Source organism: Salmo trutta, chromosome 15 (assembly GCF_901001165.1).
Source record: "Salmo trutta chromosome 15, fSalTru1.1, whole genome shotgun sequence".
Taxonomy (NCBI): Eukaryota; Metazoa; Chordata; class Actinopteri; order Salmoniformes; family Salmonidae; genus Salmo; species Salmo trutta.
In genome coordinates, this window is record NC_042971.1 from 40,981,109 (window position 1) to 40,998,952 (window position 17,844).

The 17,844-nt window shown below is 42.0% G+C and overlaps 1 protein-coding gene across 2 annotated transcripts in view; it reads right to left on the minus strand.

Moving 5' to 3' along the window:
- tenm1 (teneurin transmembrane protein 1) overlaps positions 1-17,844 on the minus strand; it is a 230,956-nt gene that overhangs the window by 12,454 nt on the left and 200,658 nt on the right. For both annotated transcript variants that reach the window (XM_029691557.1, XM_029691556.1), the window contains exons 23-25: positions 10,970-11,124; positions 1,358-1,724; positions 417-927 (exon numbers count right to left, since the gene is read on the minus strand). In XM_029691557.1, coding sequence (XP_029547417.1) covers positions 417-927; positions 1,358-1,724; positions 10,970-11,124 — 1,033 coding nt within the window. The remainder of the gene's footprint in view (positions 1-416; positions 928-1,357; positions 1,725-10,969; positions 11,125-17,844) is intronic.

Genomic DNA, 17,844 nt, shown 5'->3' on the forward strand with positions numbered 1-17,844 from the left:
AATGCCTATGCAAACATTTTATATAATCACACTATTCCCAGTTCTTTGAGGCTTTGAATCGCCAACAAAAAGAAGACAATTTCTGCAGGCCAGCGTATGGATTTGCCCCAATTACAGAAAAACATAATTTTGGAAATAATCTATTAGAAATTACAATTATATTAAATTTTTTCAGACAATGTAATTTATACATAGCTTTCAGATTTCACACATTCCCAACTCTGAAAAAATGCAGCAAAATTCTGCAGCAAAATGTTACCATATAATGCGAGTGTAGGTGGTGAAGCACTTACAGCTTCACACAGGCAAACAGGAACAAGAATATGGCTATGATCTGAAGGGTGCTAATAGAGGATATTATCAAGCAGAATGAAATTGACATGAATAGAGAGGAAGGAGCGTGGTGGAAAACTCACTCATATACTGTTGTCCAGGCGTTCTCATTGCTCATGGTTGCCAGGAGACCCGAGTTGCCATGGTAGCTGATCTGCGCCAGGTCATGCGCCAGGGCGGAGACTTTCTTGAGGACGCCCCCATTGCTGATCGTGAGCCAATAGACCTGACCCCCGGGAACCAGTAGCCAGAGGGGGACGCCGTTGGCATCGCGCCGCACATGGACCATGGTGCCGTCGCTGGTGACCACGGCGCTCACATCGCCCTCTCCTGAGTAGGTGAAGTTATAGACGTAGTCTCCGGTGACCAGGCTGCGGGTGTGGAGGTGGGTGCCATTGACACTGAACAGATAGAGCTCCTGGTCCACCACAGAGGTGATCTCATACATGCTGTTCTGATTGAGCTGGGGCCTGTTGGGGGACAGGGCCCTGATACGGATGTTCCCCAGGTCAGAGATGTACAGAGTCCCGTTAGGGGAAACAGCCAGGGAGGAGGGAGCCTTCAGCTTGGCATCACGGGCATATCCACCATCTCCTGTGGGAACAGGACAATGAAGAAATTAAGCACTTAACTAGCTAAGGTAGAATACATTGAATCAAATGAGAGTCAATCATAAACAACTATTTATGTATTCATACTTTACTGAATAATAATGTGGTGTTTGACAAGTTGCAATGTCAAATAAAGTTGTTATGAATAATACATCCGAGACAATAAAGTGAGGAGTGTTGTGTGAAAGGGAAATAAACTCGCTGTTCATCCCACCACTCCACTGAGCTATTTCACACGTTAAAGCTTGTTTGTTTTGTCAAGCTAGACCGATGCAACCATAAACATTGGGCGGGTTATAATAGTTCCAAATCATTGCTTCAGAGCATGTCCATCCAGAGAGCCTCTCCGCAGGCCTTTGATAGACTGCTGAATTGAGTCTGAGGCATAATGGGGTGCTCAGCAGGGGACCCACCGGAAAAGCAGTCACAGTTGGGGTCGATCTTGCAGTCACACTCAGTGGGCGCCCCGGCCACCACAGAGATCTCCCCGTTGGTGGTGACCTGCTGGATGCGGTTGATCTTCCTCTCGTCCGTCTCGGCGATGTAGAGCGTGCCTTGGTGGGACACGGTGATGGCCTTGGCTGCCTCCAGGGTGGAGTGGACGGCTGCCTTGCTGACCAGGTAGTGGTCGATCCCAGGGACCTGGCAGTGGATGGGCCGGCCCGCCACGATCCTCACCTGGCTGCTCTCTGACACCTGCATCACTATGTTGTTGTCCAGGATATACAGGGAGTTGTCCATTGGGTTGACAGCCAGGTAGGTGGGCCATTCTAGACGAACCTAGAGCAGGGAAAACACAGTTTAACAAGCATATACACTGAGTGTACAAAAAGTTAGGAACATCTTCCTATTGAGTTGCATCCCCTTTTGCCTTAAGAACTGCCTCAATTCGTCGGGGCAAGGACTACAAGGTGTCGAAAGTGTTCCACAGAGATGCTGGCCCATGTTGACTCCAATGCTTCCCACAGTTGTGTCAAGTTGGTTGGATGTCCTTTGGATGGTGGACCATTCTTGATACACATGGGAAAGTGTTGAGCTTGAAAAATCCAGCAGCGTTGCAGTTCTTGACACAATCAAACCGGTGCGCCTGGCACCTACTACCATACCAGGTTCAAAGGCACTTAAATATTTTGTCTTGCCCATTCACCCTCTGAATGGCACACACACAATCCATGTCTTAATTGTCTCAAGGCTTACAAATCCTTTTTTAACGGTCTCCTCCTGTTCATCTGCACTGATTGAAGTGGATTTAACAGGTGACAACAAGACGTGATCATAGCTTTCACCTGGATTTACCTGGTCAGTCTGTCATGGAAAGAGCAGGTGTTCCTAATGTTTTGTACTCTCAGTGTACGTGTCATATAGATGGATGTCACAAAGTTTCTCCTGAAACATTTCCTTTCCAGTTGTCCCACTGTCTTTGATTATGCATTATATTGCAATGTTATGTAAACGTAGTAGTAAGAATAGCACATAAACTGTGTAGACTGCTTGGACATTGTCTGTCTGTGTCATATATTCAGAAATGTCAAGTGGGCAATTCATAATAGAGAACATTTTGTGAAAGCCTTATAATAGCATGTGACTACTGAGAAACAAAGCTGTACGTTGTGCTCGTTCTGTACAAGCAGTAAGGTCACTGTAAGGTCATTTTTGGACGTGTGCGCACACTGTGTTCCCATGAGACTCAGCTAAGGATACATATTTCTAATAAAAAGCTCCATGGTATAGTTCACTAATTCTGAGTAGGATACTTAAGGGTGCTGGACAAAGTCCTAATAAAGAAAGCTTCCCATATAATCGCCCCTGTGTTTAATTGGATCATGAAAAACCATTCTTCCACCACAAATAATGGGTGGTAAGTGTTCCTGCACAATAGGGGTGAATGATTCAGATTGGTGGAGGATATAATTAGTTGCCATCTCACCTTCAAGCACTCGGAGATGATCTGATGAAGGGGCTGTATGCAAGTCAATTGTCCGTGAATGAAAGGAATCCGTTCAGGAATAATTTGACACTTCTCTACACAGGTAACAAAATATACTGACAACATAGTGTTTGCGCATTGAAATTGGAGGTACGTTTTCCCACTGCAGCCAATGTTTTAAAGCACATCCGAACACGTCTGTCTTGTGAGAGAAGTCTGGCAGCTCAGTGTTTGAAAATAACTTCCCACAAAAAGAACACTAATTGACAATACATTAACATATTTTTCTTCTGCGTTTTAAAACGCTAAATCAATGCAATGAGCTCCATTAAAAAAAAACGGTGATATGATTGCATTTTGTTTGCCTAAAAATCTGGAATGGTGAGATCTGTCACATATATGATAATACGCTATCACTGAACTATTCCATTCTTTAAATTCACTTTATACCCACACAATGCTAATCTGCTTGCAGTGACTCAATACAACTCTCTCCTAATCTTTATAATAAAGTGCCTTATTATTCACTTGAAGGGGTCTCATTTGCTAGGGGATGGGAACCAGAATGGTATGCCTTATTGCACCGTAAAGCCTGGAGTGCTGGATTGGATGGAGTATTGGACTCTCTTTGTTTCTTAGATCTCTCCAGCCTTCTATTGTTTTCAGAATGGCTTGGGGGAGAAACATATTGCTCTGGAGAATGAGACAATGTTTCTCTTCCAGTGTGATGCAACAATGAAATAACCTTAATTTTCCTCCTGCACAGTTTTGGTCCAAGCTGGGGACACAGTTTAAATTGATTGTCAAATGCAATAAGAATATGTTTGTGGGACTGTGCATGCTAAGAGGCCTAAGCCTTGCATACACCAAAAACATGAAAGGAGAATTCTGGAGAAAGGGAAATACCACTGCCAACATATGTGTAAACTACAGTATCAACCACACATCAATTTCAAAACGGCCAACGCACATTACTGTGATTAGAGGCCTTGGCCTGATAGTTTGGACATTTGATTCTATCACAGTGGAACATCAGACTTTGCATGTTAAGATACGCGAGAAGGAGAGGGAGACGGCCAGCTCACAAATGAGCATCTTGAGGATGAAGTTGCTTGGAATAATTTCACTGCATAATACATCAGCATAAAAGGCATTCAGAAAACCAACAAAATGAAAGCCAGGAACACAAAGCCTGAAATATGGACAGTAAAAAAAAATCTTTCATGCAAGATATTATCTGAATTGCAAACATTTAATTTAATGCTTCATCCTGCTGCTTCTCATACGACTGAGCAGTTGACAAATGTCTATGGGAATAATAGGCAGTGTCAATGACTGGCTCATTGTGATGCAAAATAGGGTATACAGTATCCTCCTATATGAAGGTTTAATTGCGACGTTATATACAGTATGCAAAGTCCCTGTAGCCTCTCTACAGCATCAGCCTCAGAAAATGCAAATGCTCTGGAGAAAACCCACACCCATAATGATGTTATATAGTTATGTATCTTTTCATGAGCACTTTGATGGGTTCATCAGCACGTGATCCAGTCCAGTGATGCGCATGGATAATCTTTCTAAAGAAGCAAATCTGTGCATAAGAGGGGAATTGCACGCTTCTTATGTGATAAGCCCTTATGGGGGCACAGCAGTTAATTTCCTGTTGCCTATTCAGAGCTGTGAGACCCACTCAGATGCGGGTCAATGTGCTGTGTTGCTGTGAAGAAGAGAGAGATGGAGAGAGGAAGAGTAGAGCGAGAGAGAGAAAAGGGGGGAAAGAGATAGAAGGGGGACAGAGAGGAAGGGAGAGGGGTAGAAAGAGAGAGGGATAAAGAGAGAGGTAAAGCTCGAGAGAGAGTCTGTAGAGAGTGACTGTAATGCAGTGGTCCCAAAACTTTTGTGAGCCAAGATCACTTTGAGTCAAAATTAAGGGCTGAGATTCACCTCTCAGATTTCGTTTTTAAAACATGACTTAAAAAACGTAAGCCTATGCAAAACAGTTTGTAGCAATGAGGTGTGTAGTAGGCTATATGCCCAATACATTTATCACTGCATATTGGATATGCTTGAATTGCCTTGCCAATGTTGTTCTTCTCAGACCATTTTAAAATAATATTTCAAAACATGAGGTATATAATCAAACTGGTAATAGATCATCACTTGTATTACTTGTGAGGCACAACTGAGTGAGCATAAATATACAGTTGAAGTCGGAAGTTTACATACACTTAGGTTGGAGTCATTAAAACTCGTTTTTCAACCACTACAAATGTCTTGTTAACAAACTATAGTTTTGGCAAGTCGATTAGGACATCTACAGTCGTGGCCAAAAGTTTTGAGAATGACAAAAATATTCATTTTCACAAAGTCTGCTGCCTCAATTTGTATGATGGCAATTAGAATATACTCCAGAATGTTATGAAGAATGATCAGATGAATTTCAAATAATTGCAAAGTCCCTCTTTGCCATGCAAATGAACTGATTCCCCAAAAAACATTTCTGCTGAATTTCAGCCCTGCCACAAAAGGACCAGCTGACATCCTGTCAGTGATTCTCTCGTTAACACAGGTGTGAGTGTTGACGAGGACAAGGCTGGAGATCACTCTGTCATGCTGATTGAGTTCGAATAACAGACTGGAAGCTTCAAAAGGAGGGTGGTGCTTGGAATCATTGTTCTTCCTCTGTCAACCATGGTTACCTGCAAGGAAACACGTGCCATCATCATTGCTTTGCACAAAAAGGGCTTCACAGACAAGGATATTGCTGCCAGTAAGATTGAACCTAAATCAACCATTTATCGGATCATCAAGAACTTCAAGGAGAGCAGTTCAATTGTTGTGAAGAAGGCTTCAGGGTGCCCAAGAAAGTCCAGCAAGCGCCAGGACCGTCTCCTAAAGTTAATTCAGCTGCGAGATCGGGGCACCACCAGTACAGAGCTTGCTCAGGAATGGCAACAGGCAGCTGTGAGTGCATCTGCACGCACAGTGAGGCGAAGACTTTTGGAGGATGGCCTGAATCAAGAAGGGCAGCAAAGAAGCCTCTTCTCTCCAGGAAAGACATCAGGGACAGACTGATATTCTGCAAAAGGTACAGGGATTGGACTGCTGAGGACTGGGGTAAAGTCATTTTCTCTGATGAATCCCCTTTCTGATTGTTTGGGGCATCCGGAAAAAAGCTTGTCCAGAGAAGACAAGGTGAGCGCTACCATCAGTCCAGTGTCATGCCAACAGCAAAGCATCCTGCGACCATTCATGTGTGGGGTTGCATCTCAGCCAAGGGAGTGGGCTCACTCACAATTTTGTCTAAGAACACAGCCATGAATAAAGAATAGTACAAACACATCCTCCAAGAGCAACTTCTCCCAACCATCCAGGAACAGTTTGGTGACGAACAATGCCTTTTCCAGCATGATGGAGCACCTTGCCATAAGGCAAAAACGATAACTAAGTGGCTCGGGGAACAAAACATCGATATTTTGGGTCCATGGCCAGGAAACTCCCCAAACCTTAATCCCATTGAGAAGTTAATTGACAGCATGCCAGGGCGGATTGCAGAGGTCTTGAAAAAGAAGGGTCAACACTGCAAATATTGACTCTTTGCATCAACTTCATGTAATTGTCAATAAAAGCCTTTGACACTTATGAAATGCTTGTAATTATACTTCAGTATTCCATAGTAACATCTGACAAAAATATCTAGACACTGATGCAGCAAACTTTGTGAAAATTAATATTTGTGTCATTCTCAAAACTTACATACACTAGATTGACTGTGCCTTTAAACAGCTTGGAAAATTCCAGAAAATGATGTCATGGCTTTAGAAGCTTCTGATAGTCTAATTTACATAATTTGAGTCAATTGGAGGTGTACCTGTGGATGTATTTCAAGGCCTACCTTCAAACTCAGTGCCTCTATGCTTGACATCATGGGAAAATCAAAAGAAATCAGCCAAGACCTCAGGAAAAAATGGTAGACCTCCACAAGTCTGGTTCATCCTTGGGAGCAATTTCCAAACACCTGAAGGTACCACGTTCATCTGTACAAACAATAGTACACAAGTATAAACACCATGGGACCACGCAGCCGTCATACCGCTCAGGAAGGAGACGCGTTCTGTCTCCTAGAGATGAATGTGCTTTGGTGCGAAAAGTGCAAATCAATCCCAGAACAACAGCAAAGGACCTTGTGAAGATTCTGGAGGAAATAGGTACAGAAGTATCTATATCCACAGTAAAACAAGTCCTATATTGACATAACCTGAAGGCCACTCAACAAGGAAGAAGCCACTGCACCAAAACCGCCATAAAAAAGCCAGACTACGGTTTGCAACTGCACATGGGACAAAGATCATACTTTTTGGAGAAATGTCCTCTGGTCTGATGAAACAAAAATAGAACTGTTTGGCCATAATGACCATTGTTATGTTTGGAGGAAAATGGGGGATGCTTGCAAGCCGAAGAATACCATCCCAACCGTGAAGCAGCATCATGTTGTGGGGGTGCTTTGCTGCAGGAGGGACTGGTGCACTTCACAAAATAGATGGCATCATGAGGTAGGAGGATTATGTGAATATATTGAAGCAACATCTCAAGACATCAGTCAGGAAGTTAAAGCTTGGTCGCAAATGGGTCTTCCAAATGAACAATGACCCCAAGCATACTTCCAAAGTTGTGGCAAAATGGCTTAAGGACAACAAAGTCAAGGTATTGGAGTGGCCATCACAAAGCCCTGACCTCAATCACATAGAATTGTGGGCAGAACTGAAAAAGTGTGTGCGAGCAAGGAGGGCTACAAACCTGACTCAGTTACACCAGCTCTGTCAGGAGGAATGGGCCAAAATTCACCCAACTTATTGTGGGAAGCTTGTGGAACGCTACAATTTAAAGGCAATGCTTCCAAATACTAATTGAGTGTATGTAAACTTCTGACCCACTGGGAATGTGATGAAAGAAATAAAAGCTGAAATAAATAATTCTCTCTACTATTATTGTGACATTTCACATTCTTAAAATAAAGTGGTGATCCTAGCTGACCAAAGACAGGGAATTTTTACTAGGATTAAATGTCAGGAATTGTGAAAAACTGAGTTTAAATGTATTTGGCTAAGGTGTATGTAAACTTCCCACGTCAACTGTAAAGAACATGCTTTCTTTATTTTACTGGACTGATTGTCCTGCATCTGATGTTCAGTCTCATCCTCCACCGTCGGACCGTCCCTCAGCTAAGATTGACCTAAAAGGGGACACCGTCTTCAAGCTGACGGCGAAACTGAGTCACCGAGTAGGTGGAGTTTGTACCTTCAGCCTGCAATTCTGGGCATTCCCTCAAGCATCCCATTGGTTCCTCTATGAATGCCCCCGCCTCGAGCACTACATGCTTGTGACACTTTTGAATGTTGGTCAAAAGGGAAATAAAAGTATAATCTGAGTTATTTCGTCCCCGCCTACCTGAGTCCTCCTTGCTAGCTAGCGGGAGCGACACCAGTAGACAGTGTCATTCACTTCTGCCTGCTGAACACCTGCCCTCACCGTCGTTAACAGAACTGTGGGAAACCAGTGCAAGGCTTTATCATTGTTTTTTTATAGAAATGTTTTGCGATCGACTAGGAACGCCCTGGAGATCGACCACCAGTCCCTTTGGTGACCACTGCTGTAGGGCATATCTCTGCAGCCCTCTCTGAATGTTAGCCAGCCTCAGCATTTGTACAACTTTTGGTGAAAACTTAATAAAGGTCAGTGTGTGAATTACAGGGGAGCCAAGGGGGTGCTCAGCTTCACTGAATGAGACTTTGGGGGAGTCTCTAAATAATGCTAATTTAATCATTCTCCTATTTGTTTAAATAAAAGCTTATATTAAAATAAAGCTTCCAATTGAAACAAACGCATCTCTGTCGTGGTTTAAACAATTTATTTATATGTGGTATTAGTGTCCACTTCAGGCAGATCACCTGTGTTACAAGTCAGTATTCAACGTCCATCCATGTCTGAAGACATTGGGAGATGACGTGGAAACCGGCCACAAGGGGGAACAGCGAGTGTTGTTACCTTCAAGTAAGTTTCAGTTTTTGCTATGGCGTTGTGGATGGGCGTAAGCATCTGCCTCAGGTTCCAAAGGCTGCATGTTCGAATCCAGCGACAGAAAGTTGTTTTTGATATTTATGTTTTAAGCCTATCCCAAACCTTACTCCATTCGGAGTTAATGCCTAACCTTAAGAATTTGGAGTTAATGCCTAAACTTAACCCTAACCTGAAAAATGTGGAATTAATGCCTAAACTCAATGCTTCGAAGATTTGGAACAACTTCAAAATTTGACGTTTGAGAAACATGGATGAACGTCTAATTCTGACGTGAATTAGGCCTGATTGGTGAAGTGCTGCAGAGATGGTTATCCTTCTGGAAGGATCTCCCATCTCCACAGAGGCACTCTGGAACTCTGTCAGAATGACCATATCAGTTCTTGGTCACCTCCCTGACCAAGGCCCTTCTCCTCCAATTACATTTTTTATTTAACCTTTATTTAACTACGCAAGTCAGTTAAGAACAAATTCTTATTTACCATGACTGCTGACCCCGGCTAAACCCCAACGACGCTGGGCACCACCCTATGGGACTCCCAATCACGGGCAGTTGTGATACAGCCTGGAATCTAACCAGGGTCTGCAGTGACACCTCTAGCACTGAGATGCCGTGCCTTAGACCGCTGCGCCACTTGGGAGCCCGATTGCTCAACTTGGCTGGGTGGTCAGCTCTAGGAAGAGTCTTGGTGGTTCCAAACTTCTCCCGTTTAAAATTATGATGGATGCCAGTGTGTGCTTGGGGACCTTCAATGCTGCAGAAAGTGTTGGTACCCTTCCCCAGATCTGTGCCTCGATGCAATCCTGTCTTGGAGCTCTACGGAGAATTCGTTCGACCTCATGGCTTGGTTTTTGCTCTGACATCCACTGTCAACTGTGGGACCTTATATAGACAGGTGTGTGCTTTTCCAAATCATGTCCAATCAATTGAATTCACCACAGGTGGACTCCAATCAAGTTGTAAAAACAGCTCAAGGATGATCAATGGAAACAGGATGCACCTGAGCTCAATTTCAAGTCTCATAGCAGAGGGTCTGAATAAGGTGTTTGTCTTTTTATTTTTAATATATTTGCAAACATTTCTAAAAACCTCTTTTTGCTTTGTCATTATGGGGTATTGTATGTCGATTTATTAGGATTTTTTTTTATTTCATCCATTAACGTGACAAAATGTGGAAAAAGTCAAGGGGTCTGAATATTTTCCAAATGCACTGTACATGCAGTTTGGATGCTGGAATTATTTTGGAGTGGACAAACATGGAGAGGAAGCCTACTTTTTTAAGTGATTTGTTTGACAATCAGATTAAAATATCATGACTGGTTGTGTTCATGCCACATTAAAAGATAATGAATTTTTACCTTTATTATAGGCCCGCTAAAAAAAATCCGTACACACGCTGACCCCTTGAATGTCATGGTGTAGCCTAATTTGCACTCTGATAAAGATGGTTTCCTTTGGCAAGGTCTGAGGGCTGAGAATAATTGCTCTCTGAGTCAGGGTGCATCCCGTGCTCTATCTGGGCCTCAGTTGCTCATGAGAGCAGGGACAGGAGCAAGAATAAAACTCTCCATTGAGAGGGAGCATTCAGCCGCTAAGGCCAGTTAATCGTGGCGGGAACGTCTCAAAGGAAATTTCATTCTCGATATCAGGCCTCTCCATTTTTATAGGTCAGATAGATAAAAGATCTGTTTTAACTTGTTTCTTTTTTTTCTCTTGGACATTATTGTCTAATTGTACATCGCTAATATCAGTTTTAATGCTTTGCTACATTACTTATTGATGACTTAACTGTGCTACTTCTATATGACTGTGTATAGATTAAAAGGGAATTGTTGCATGATAAGATCCTTGGAACCAGAGGATGATATCAATCATAGATAAGGGGTAAACAATTGCTTTTGAAATACTTTTCTGTCCGTTCAGTCTGCCAGTACTGCTCAATGTAAATGCATGTGTGTGTGTGTGTGTGTGTGTGCGTGCGTGCGTGCGTGTGTGTGTGTGTGGGCCGTCTAGTCATCTTACCTGTGAAATATCCATGCGGGCGTCACAACTTAATGGCTGAGTGGAAGTCAGGCCATTGGAACCAATGACAGTTGATATCATTCCTTTTCCATTGATCTTGCGAATCATGGTTCCATCAACAAAGTAGACTAATCCTTGCTTGTCCACTGCAATCCCTGTTGAAGGGGAAGGAGAGACAATTCATTAGCGCACAGCTCAGTATCAAAGAAACAGCAGTAACACTTTGTTGACATAGATGTGATTATTCTGACAATATTATAAGCTTGACATTACATGTTACACTTCATGACAACGTTCACCAGACTTGGACATTATGGAAGAGACCGGTCTTGTGATACAAGCTGTTCATAACAATCAAATAGGCATATTATTACTGAACTACCTTCAAAGGGAGAGAATGAAATGCTGTATGTCATCTTTATACACCCATTCATTCCTTATTGGACAATATGCCTATACTGTAGCCTATAGTAGACAACAGTGAGTCTGAACAGTGAGTTTGTTCAAAAAGAGTGAATTATGAACTAAAATCCTTCAAAGAGCAGCGGGACCAAGATGGTATTGAAGCAGAGCTCCTATTAAGGAGTAACAGATTGCAACAGCAGTCTATTCACTCTCTCATCACATTGTTATGGTGAACAGCCTGGCTCCATGGTGTAGTGAGTGACTACTTTTATCCCTGTCATCAGTCCCCTTCTCCCCACAGAGATGTGTGCTGCATGATAATAATAGCCAATTAATTTAATCAAGAGTCTGGGTATTATTTGATGAGATTTGCACTGCAAGTTGGGAGTCTTTAGAGCTCACAAAGCAATGCAGATTCCAGATCACATGCTGCTGGCTGCCGCATTCCTCCAACACTCTCCGATCCCAATGAATGAGGCAGCTTTAATCGTCTTAGAGGAGCTTACATCCTTAAAACCAATTCTGAAATTTAAGTTTGAAAAGGTTCAAGGCAACAATTTGGCTAGTTGCAGCATGCATTGAGCAGCATCCTCTGTAATTGTGCTAATTGAAAAATATGACAAATTAGTCAACACAACACAACAGAGTCCCTTCTCTGCAAAAAAAAGATGTGGTCACAGTAAAATGTTAATACAAAAGTATACTCTTGAGGTTTCAAAGGGTGTTACGAATTTAACGTTTTTAACACACTGGCCATTGAAACAATTTTTCTATAAGTTATGTAATAAATAACACAGTATGCTTTCCTATTTACTTTCATTCTTTGCCATTAGTACTGCCTGATGTAAATATAATACATACAGTACCAGTCAAAAGTTTGGACACACCTACTCATTCCAGGGTTTTTCTTTATTTATGATTTTCTACATTGTAGAATAATAGTAAAGACATCAAAACTATGAAATAACACATATGGAATCATGTAGTAACCAAAAAAGTGTCTAACAAATCAAAATATATTTTAAATTTGAGATTCTTCAAAGTAGCCACCCTTTTCCTCGATGACAGCTTTGCACACTCTTGGCATTCTCTACACCAGCTTCATGAGGTGGTCACTTGAAATGCACTTCAATTAACAGGTGTGCCTTGTTAAAAGTTAATTTGTGGAATTTATTTTCTTCTTAATGTGTCTGAGCTTGTGTTGTGTTGTGTTGTGACAAGGGAGGGGTGGTATACCTATTTGGTAAAAGACCAAAGCCATATTATGGCAAGAACAGCTCGAATAAGCAAAGAGAAAAGACACTCCATCATTACTTTAAGGCATGAAGGTCAGTCAATACAGAAAGTTTCTTCAAGTGCAGTCGTAAATACCATTAGGCACTATGATGAAACTGGCTCTCATGAGAACTGCCACAGGAAAGGAAGACCCAGAGTTACCTCTGCTGCAGAGGATAAGTTCATTAGAGTTACCAGCCTCAGAAATTGCAGCCCAAATAAATGCTTCAGAGTTCAAGTAACAGACACATCTCAACATCAACTGTTCAGAGAAGACTGCTTGAATCAGGCCTTCATGGTCGAATTGCTGCAAAGAAACCACTACTAAAGGAAACCAATAAGAGGAAGAGACTTGCTTGGGCCAAGAAACATGAGCAATGGACATTAGACCGGTGTAAATCTGTACTTTGGTCTGATGAGTCCAAATTGGAGATTTTTGGTTCCAAGTGCCGTGTCTTTGTGAGACGCAGAGTCGGAGAATGGATGATCTCAGCATGTGTGGTTCCCACCATGAAGCATGGAGGAGGAGGTGTGATGGTGCTTTGCTGGTGACACTGTCTGTGATTTATTTAGAATTCAAGGCACACTTTACCAGCATGGCTACCACATCATTCTGCAGCAATACGCCATCCAATCTGGTTTGCGCTTAGTGGGACTATCATTTGTTTTTCAACAGGACAACGACCCAACACACCTCCAGGCTGTGTAAGGGCTATTTGACCAAGAAGGAGTGATGGAGTGCTGCATCAGATGACCTGGCCTTCACATAAAATAAAAACTTTATTTAACGAGGCAAGTCAGTTAAGAACAAATTCTTATTTACAATGACGGCCTACCCCGGCCAAAACAATCACCCGACTTCAACCCAATTGAGAGGATTTGGGATGAGTTGGACCACAGAGTGAAGGAAAAGCAACCAAAAATGCGCAGCATATGTGGGAACTCCTTCAAGACTGTTGGAAAAGCCCTCCTCATGAAGCTGGTTGAGAGAATGCCGAGAGTGTGCAAAGCGGTCATCAAGGCAAAGGGTGCCTACTTTTAATAATATAACATATATTTTGATTTGTTTAACACTTTTTTGGTTACTCCATGATTCCATATGTGTTATTTCATAGTTTTAATTTAAAAAAAGTCTTGAATAAGTAGGTGTCTCCAAACATATGACTGGTACTGTATGTGTAGGTTTTCAACTAAGACCGTCGATGTAGGCTTGGGAGCTGAAAAGAACAGCTGTGACACACAACAGCCAAATACCTAGTCAGTTGTACAACTGAATGCATTCAACTGAAATGTGTCTTCTGCATTTAACCCAACCCCTCTGAATCAGAGAGGTGCAGGGAGCTGCTGTAATTGACATCCACATCTTTGGTGCCCAGGGAACAGTGGGTTAACTGCATTGCTCGGGGGTAGAACAACAGATATTTCCTTGTCATCTCAGGGATTTGATCCATCAACCTTTCAGTTGCTGGCCCAATGCCCTAACCACTAGGCTACCTGCCACCCCTACTCCAGTACAATGGTTGTGCATTTCATATGTATCAGGAATGCACAATTATGAGGTACAGCACAGCAAATGGATTGCCTTGGCATGGAGAGCCTATAGAATGGACTCCTTTACTATGTCCGTGTGAACCACCTGACAAAACAATTCTGCCATCCAGCCTTGTACCACTCAAGGTCAGGATATCCTGTTTGAATCAGGCACTTAGTAATAAACCTGGTGGGCAGAACGACACATTTTTACCTTGTCATCTCAGGGATTCGATCCAGCAACCTTTCGGTCACTGGCCCAACAGTCTAACCACTAGGCTACCTGCCCCCCTATCACCCAAGGTCAGGTTGAGATATCCTGTTTGAGTCAGGCACTTAGTAAGCCTGGTGGGCCGAAGGGCATCATGTTGGCTGCTTCTCTGGGACTGGGACTAGCCTTGAACCTATTGGTTTTGTGTCCAGGTCCACACAGTGTTTACATCAGGGCTGGCCAGCCAACGCCCCCAGGGGCGCTGTCTGTCTGCTGCCAGTTATCTCTCATTTAGACTCTGGTCAGGGCCTGAGAAGCCAGGTGAGTGGACTCACTCCTCTGACCAATCAATGATGAAACCAACAAATGAAAAGTAATTTCTTTCAACAGTGAAATAAGATGAAACTGAAATCCTACAGATGCTGTGTGTGTTTAGGCTTTCCTGGAAAATGTTAACAATCTATTTCAGCAGTCTGAACAAACTCTACAGTTGACAACATTATATCCTCAAATTTAAAGGCTCATTTCGTTTAAGACACAGAGATACTGCAGAGGATATTTTTAACTGATTGCCAGACATGTTCCCATGAATAATAGAACTCTAAATGCATAATTTAAAAATCCATATATTTCAACCAAAATACTCAAGTTCGAACAACATTAGCGTCAATACTGCTTGTATAGAGACATACTGTACCACATCATTGAGCTTAATTGCATGACATATCACCCTCATCATCTAGTTAATTATGCATGATGTGGGATGATAAGTGGTCCCGTCATACCCTTCATAGTGTACTAAATAACAGGTTGTCACTAGTTAACACAGCCACAATTATGGCTAAACCCTGCCCATTTCAACAATTTCACTTCTTAACATTGGATTTTAAACCTAACCTTAACCCTAACCTAAACCACACTGCTAACCTTATGCCAAACCTCAACCTTAATTGAATACCAAAAATATAATCTGACTTTAAGGCTGTGTCATCTAGTAGAAACCCAAATAACAGAGAGCGTACCGAAATAGAGAGCAGAGCAGAAACCCCCACTGTACATTTGAACTCATCTTAGTTTGATCTAATTAAAATTCCAAAATACAAAACAGCTTCATGTAAATGCAAGTATCTGTGACCTTGGGGGTGAAGCTGTTAATACGCTGGGCAACATGTTTACTTACAAATATACAAATATATTTGTCACATGCGCTGAATACAACGGGTGTAGTCTTTATTGTGAAATGCTTGCTTACGAGCTCTTCCCAACGATGCAAAGTTTTAAAAAGAAAAATAGTAACACGAGTAACACAAAATACACAAGAATGGAGCTATATACATGGAGTACCAGTACCTGATCAATGTGGAGCTACATACAGGGAATACCAGTACCAGATCAATGTGGAGCTATATACAGTGAGTACCTGTACCAGATCAATGTGCAGCGGTACAAGGTAGTTGAGGTAGATATGTACATGAAGGCAGGGTAAAGTGACTAGGCATCAGGATAGATAATAATAAGAGTAGAATGAAAAACAGAGTAGCAGCAGCATATGATGAGTGTAAAAGTGTGTGTGTATGTGTGCGTGAGTGTATGTGTGTTTGTTTGTGTGTTATGTACAGTATGTGTGTGCGTATGTAATGCATGTGAATGTGTGTGGGTATTGTGTGAGAGTGTCAGTGTAGTGTGTATGTACAGTGCCTTCAGAAAGTATTCAAAACCCTTGAATTTTTCCACATTTTCTTGTGTTACAGTCTGAATTTAAAATTGATTACATTTAGATTTTTTTGGTCACTGGCCTACACACAATACCCCATAATGTCAATGTGGAATTACGTTGTTTTTTAAAAATCTTTACAAATTAATAAAAAATGAAATGTTGAAATGTATTCAACCCCTTTGTTATGTCAAGCCTAAATAAGTTCAGGAGAGAAAGGAAACCACCCAGGGAGTTCACCATGAGGCCAACAGTGACTTTAAAACAGTTACAGAGTTTAATGGCTGTGATAGGAGAAAGCAGGATGGATCAACAACATTGTAGTTACTCCACAATACTAACCTAATTGACAGAGTCAAAAGAAGGAAGCCTGTACAGAATACATATATTCCAAAACATGCACCCTGTTGCTAACAAAGCACTAATGTAATACTGCAGAAAATGTGGAAAGGAAATACCTTTTTGTTCTAAATACAAGTGTTTAGGGCAAATCTATTATAATCACTGAGTACCACTCTCCAAATGTTCAAGCATAGTGGTGGCTGTGTCTGCATGTGTATGCTTGTAATCGTTAAGGACTGGGGAGTTTTTCAGGATAGAAAATAAACATAATGGAGCTAAGCACAGGCAAAATCCTAGAGGAGAACCTGGTTCAGTCTGCTTTCCAACAGACACTGGGGAATTAATTCACCTTTCAGCAGGACAATAACCTAAAACAAATCTACACTGGAGGCCAAATCTACACTGGAGTTGCTTACCAAGAAGACAGTGAATGTTCCTGAGTGACCAAGTTACAGTTCTGACTTAAATCTACTTGAAAATCTATGGCAAGACCTGGAAATGGGTGTCTAGCAACAATCAACAAACAATTTGAAAGAGTTTAAAGAATTTTGAAAATAATAATGGGCAAATGCTGCACAATCCAGGTGTGGAAAGCTCTTAGACACGTACCCAGAAAGACTTAAAAGTGCTTCTACAAAGTATTGTCTCAGGGGTGTGAAAACTTATGTAAATGAGATATTTATGTATTTAATTTTCAATAAATTAGTTAAAAATGTATAAACACATGTTTCACTTTGTCATTATGGGGTATTGTGTGTAAATGGGTGAGTAAAAATATATATTTAATCAATTTTGAATTCAGGCTGTAACGCAACACAATGTGGAATAAGTCAAGGGGTATGAATACTTTCAGAAGGCACTATTTAGCCTTGTGAGTGTGCATAGAGTCAGTGCAAGATAGGGTCAGTGCAGATAGAGTTTGGTAACCATTTAATTAACTATTTAGGAGTCTTATGGCTATTTAGCAGTCTTATCGCTTGGGGGCAGAAGCTGTCTCGTAGCCTGTCGGTCCGAGAACCGATGCTCCGTTACCGTTTGCCGGACGATAGCAGAATGGCTATGGCTTTGATGGCTGGAGACTTTGGCAATTTTTCAGGCCTTCCTCTGACACCGCTTGATATAAAGGTCCTGGATGGCAGGGAGCTCGGCCCCAGTGATGTTCTGTAGTGCTTTGTGGTCGAGGGTGCTGCATTTGCCATACCAAGCAGTGATGCAGCCAGTCAAGATGCTCTCGGTGGTGCAGCTGTAGAACTTTTTGAGGCCATGTTGACTACAGCTCCATCGATGTGGATGGGGGCATGCTCTCCCCTCTTTCTCCTGTAGTCCACGATCAGCTCCTTGGTCTTGCTGATGTTGAGGGAGAGATTGTTGTCTTGGAACCACACTGCCAAGTCTCTG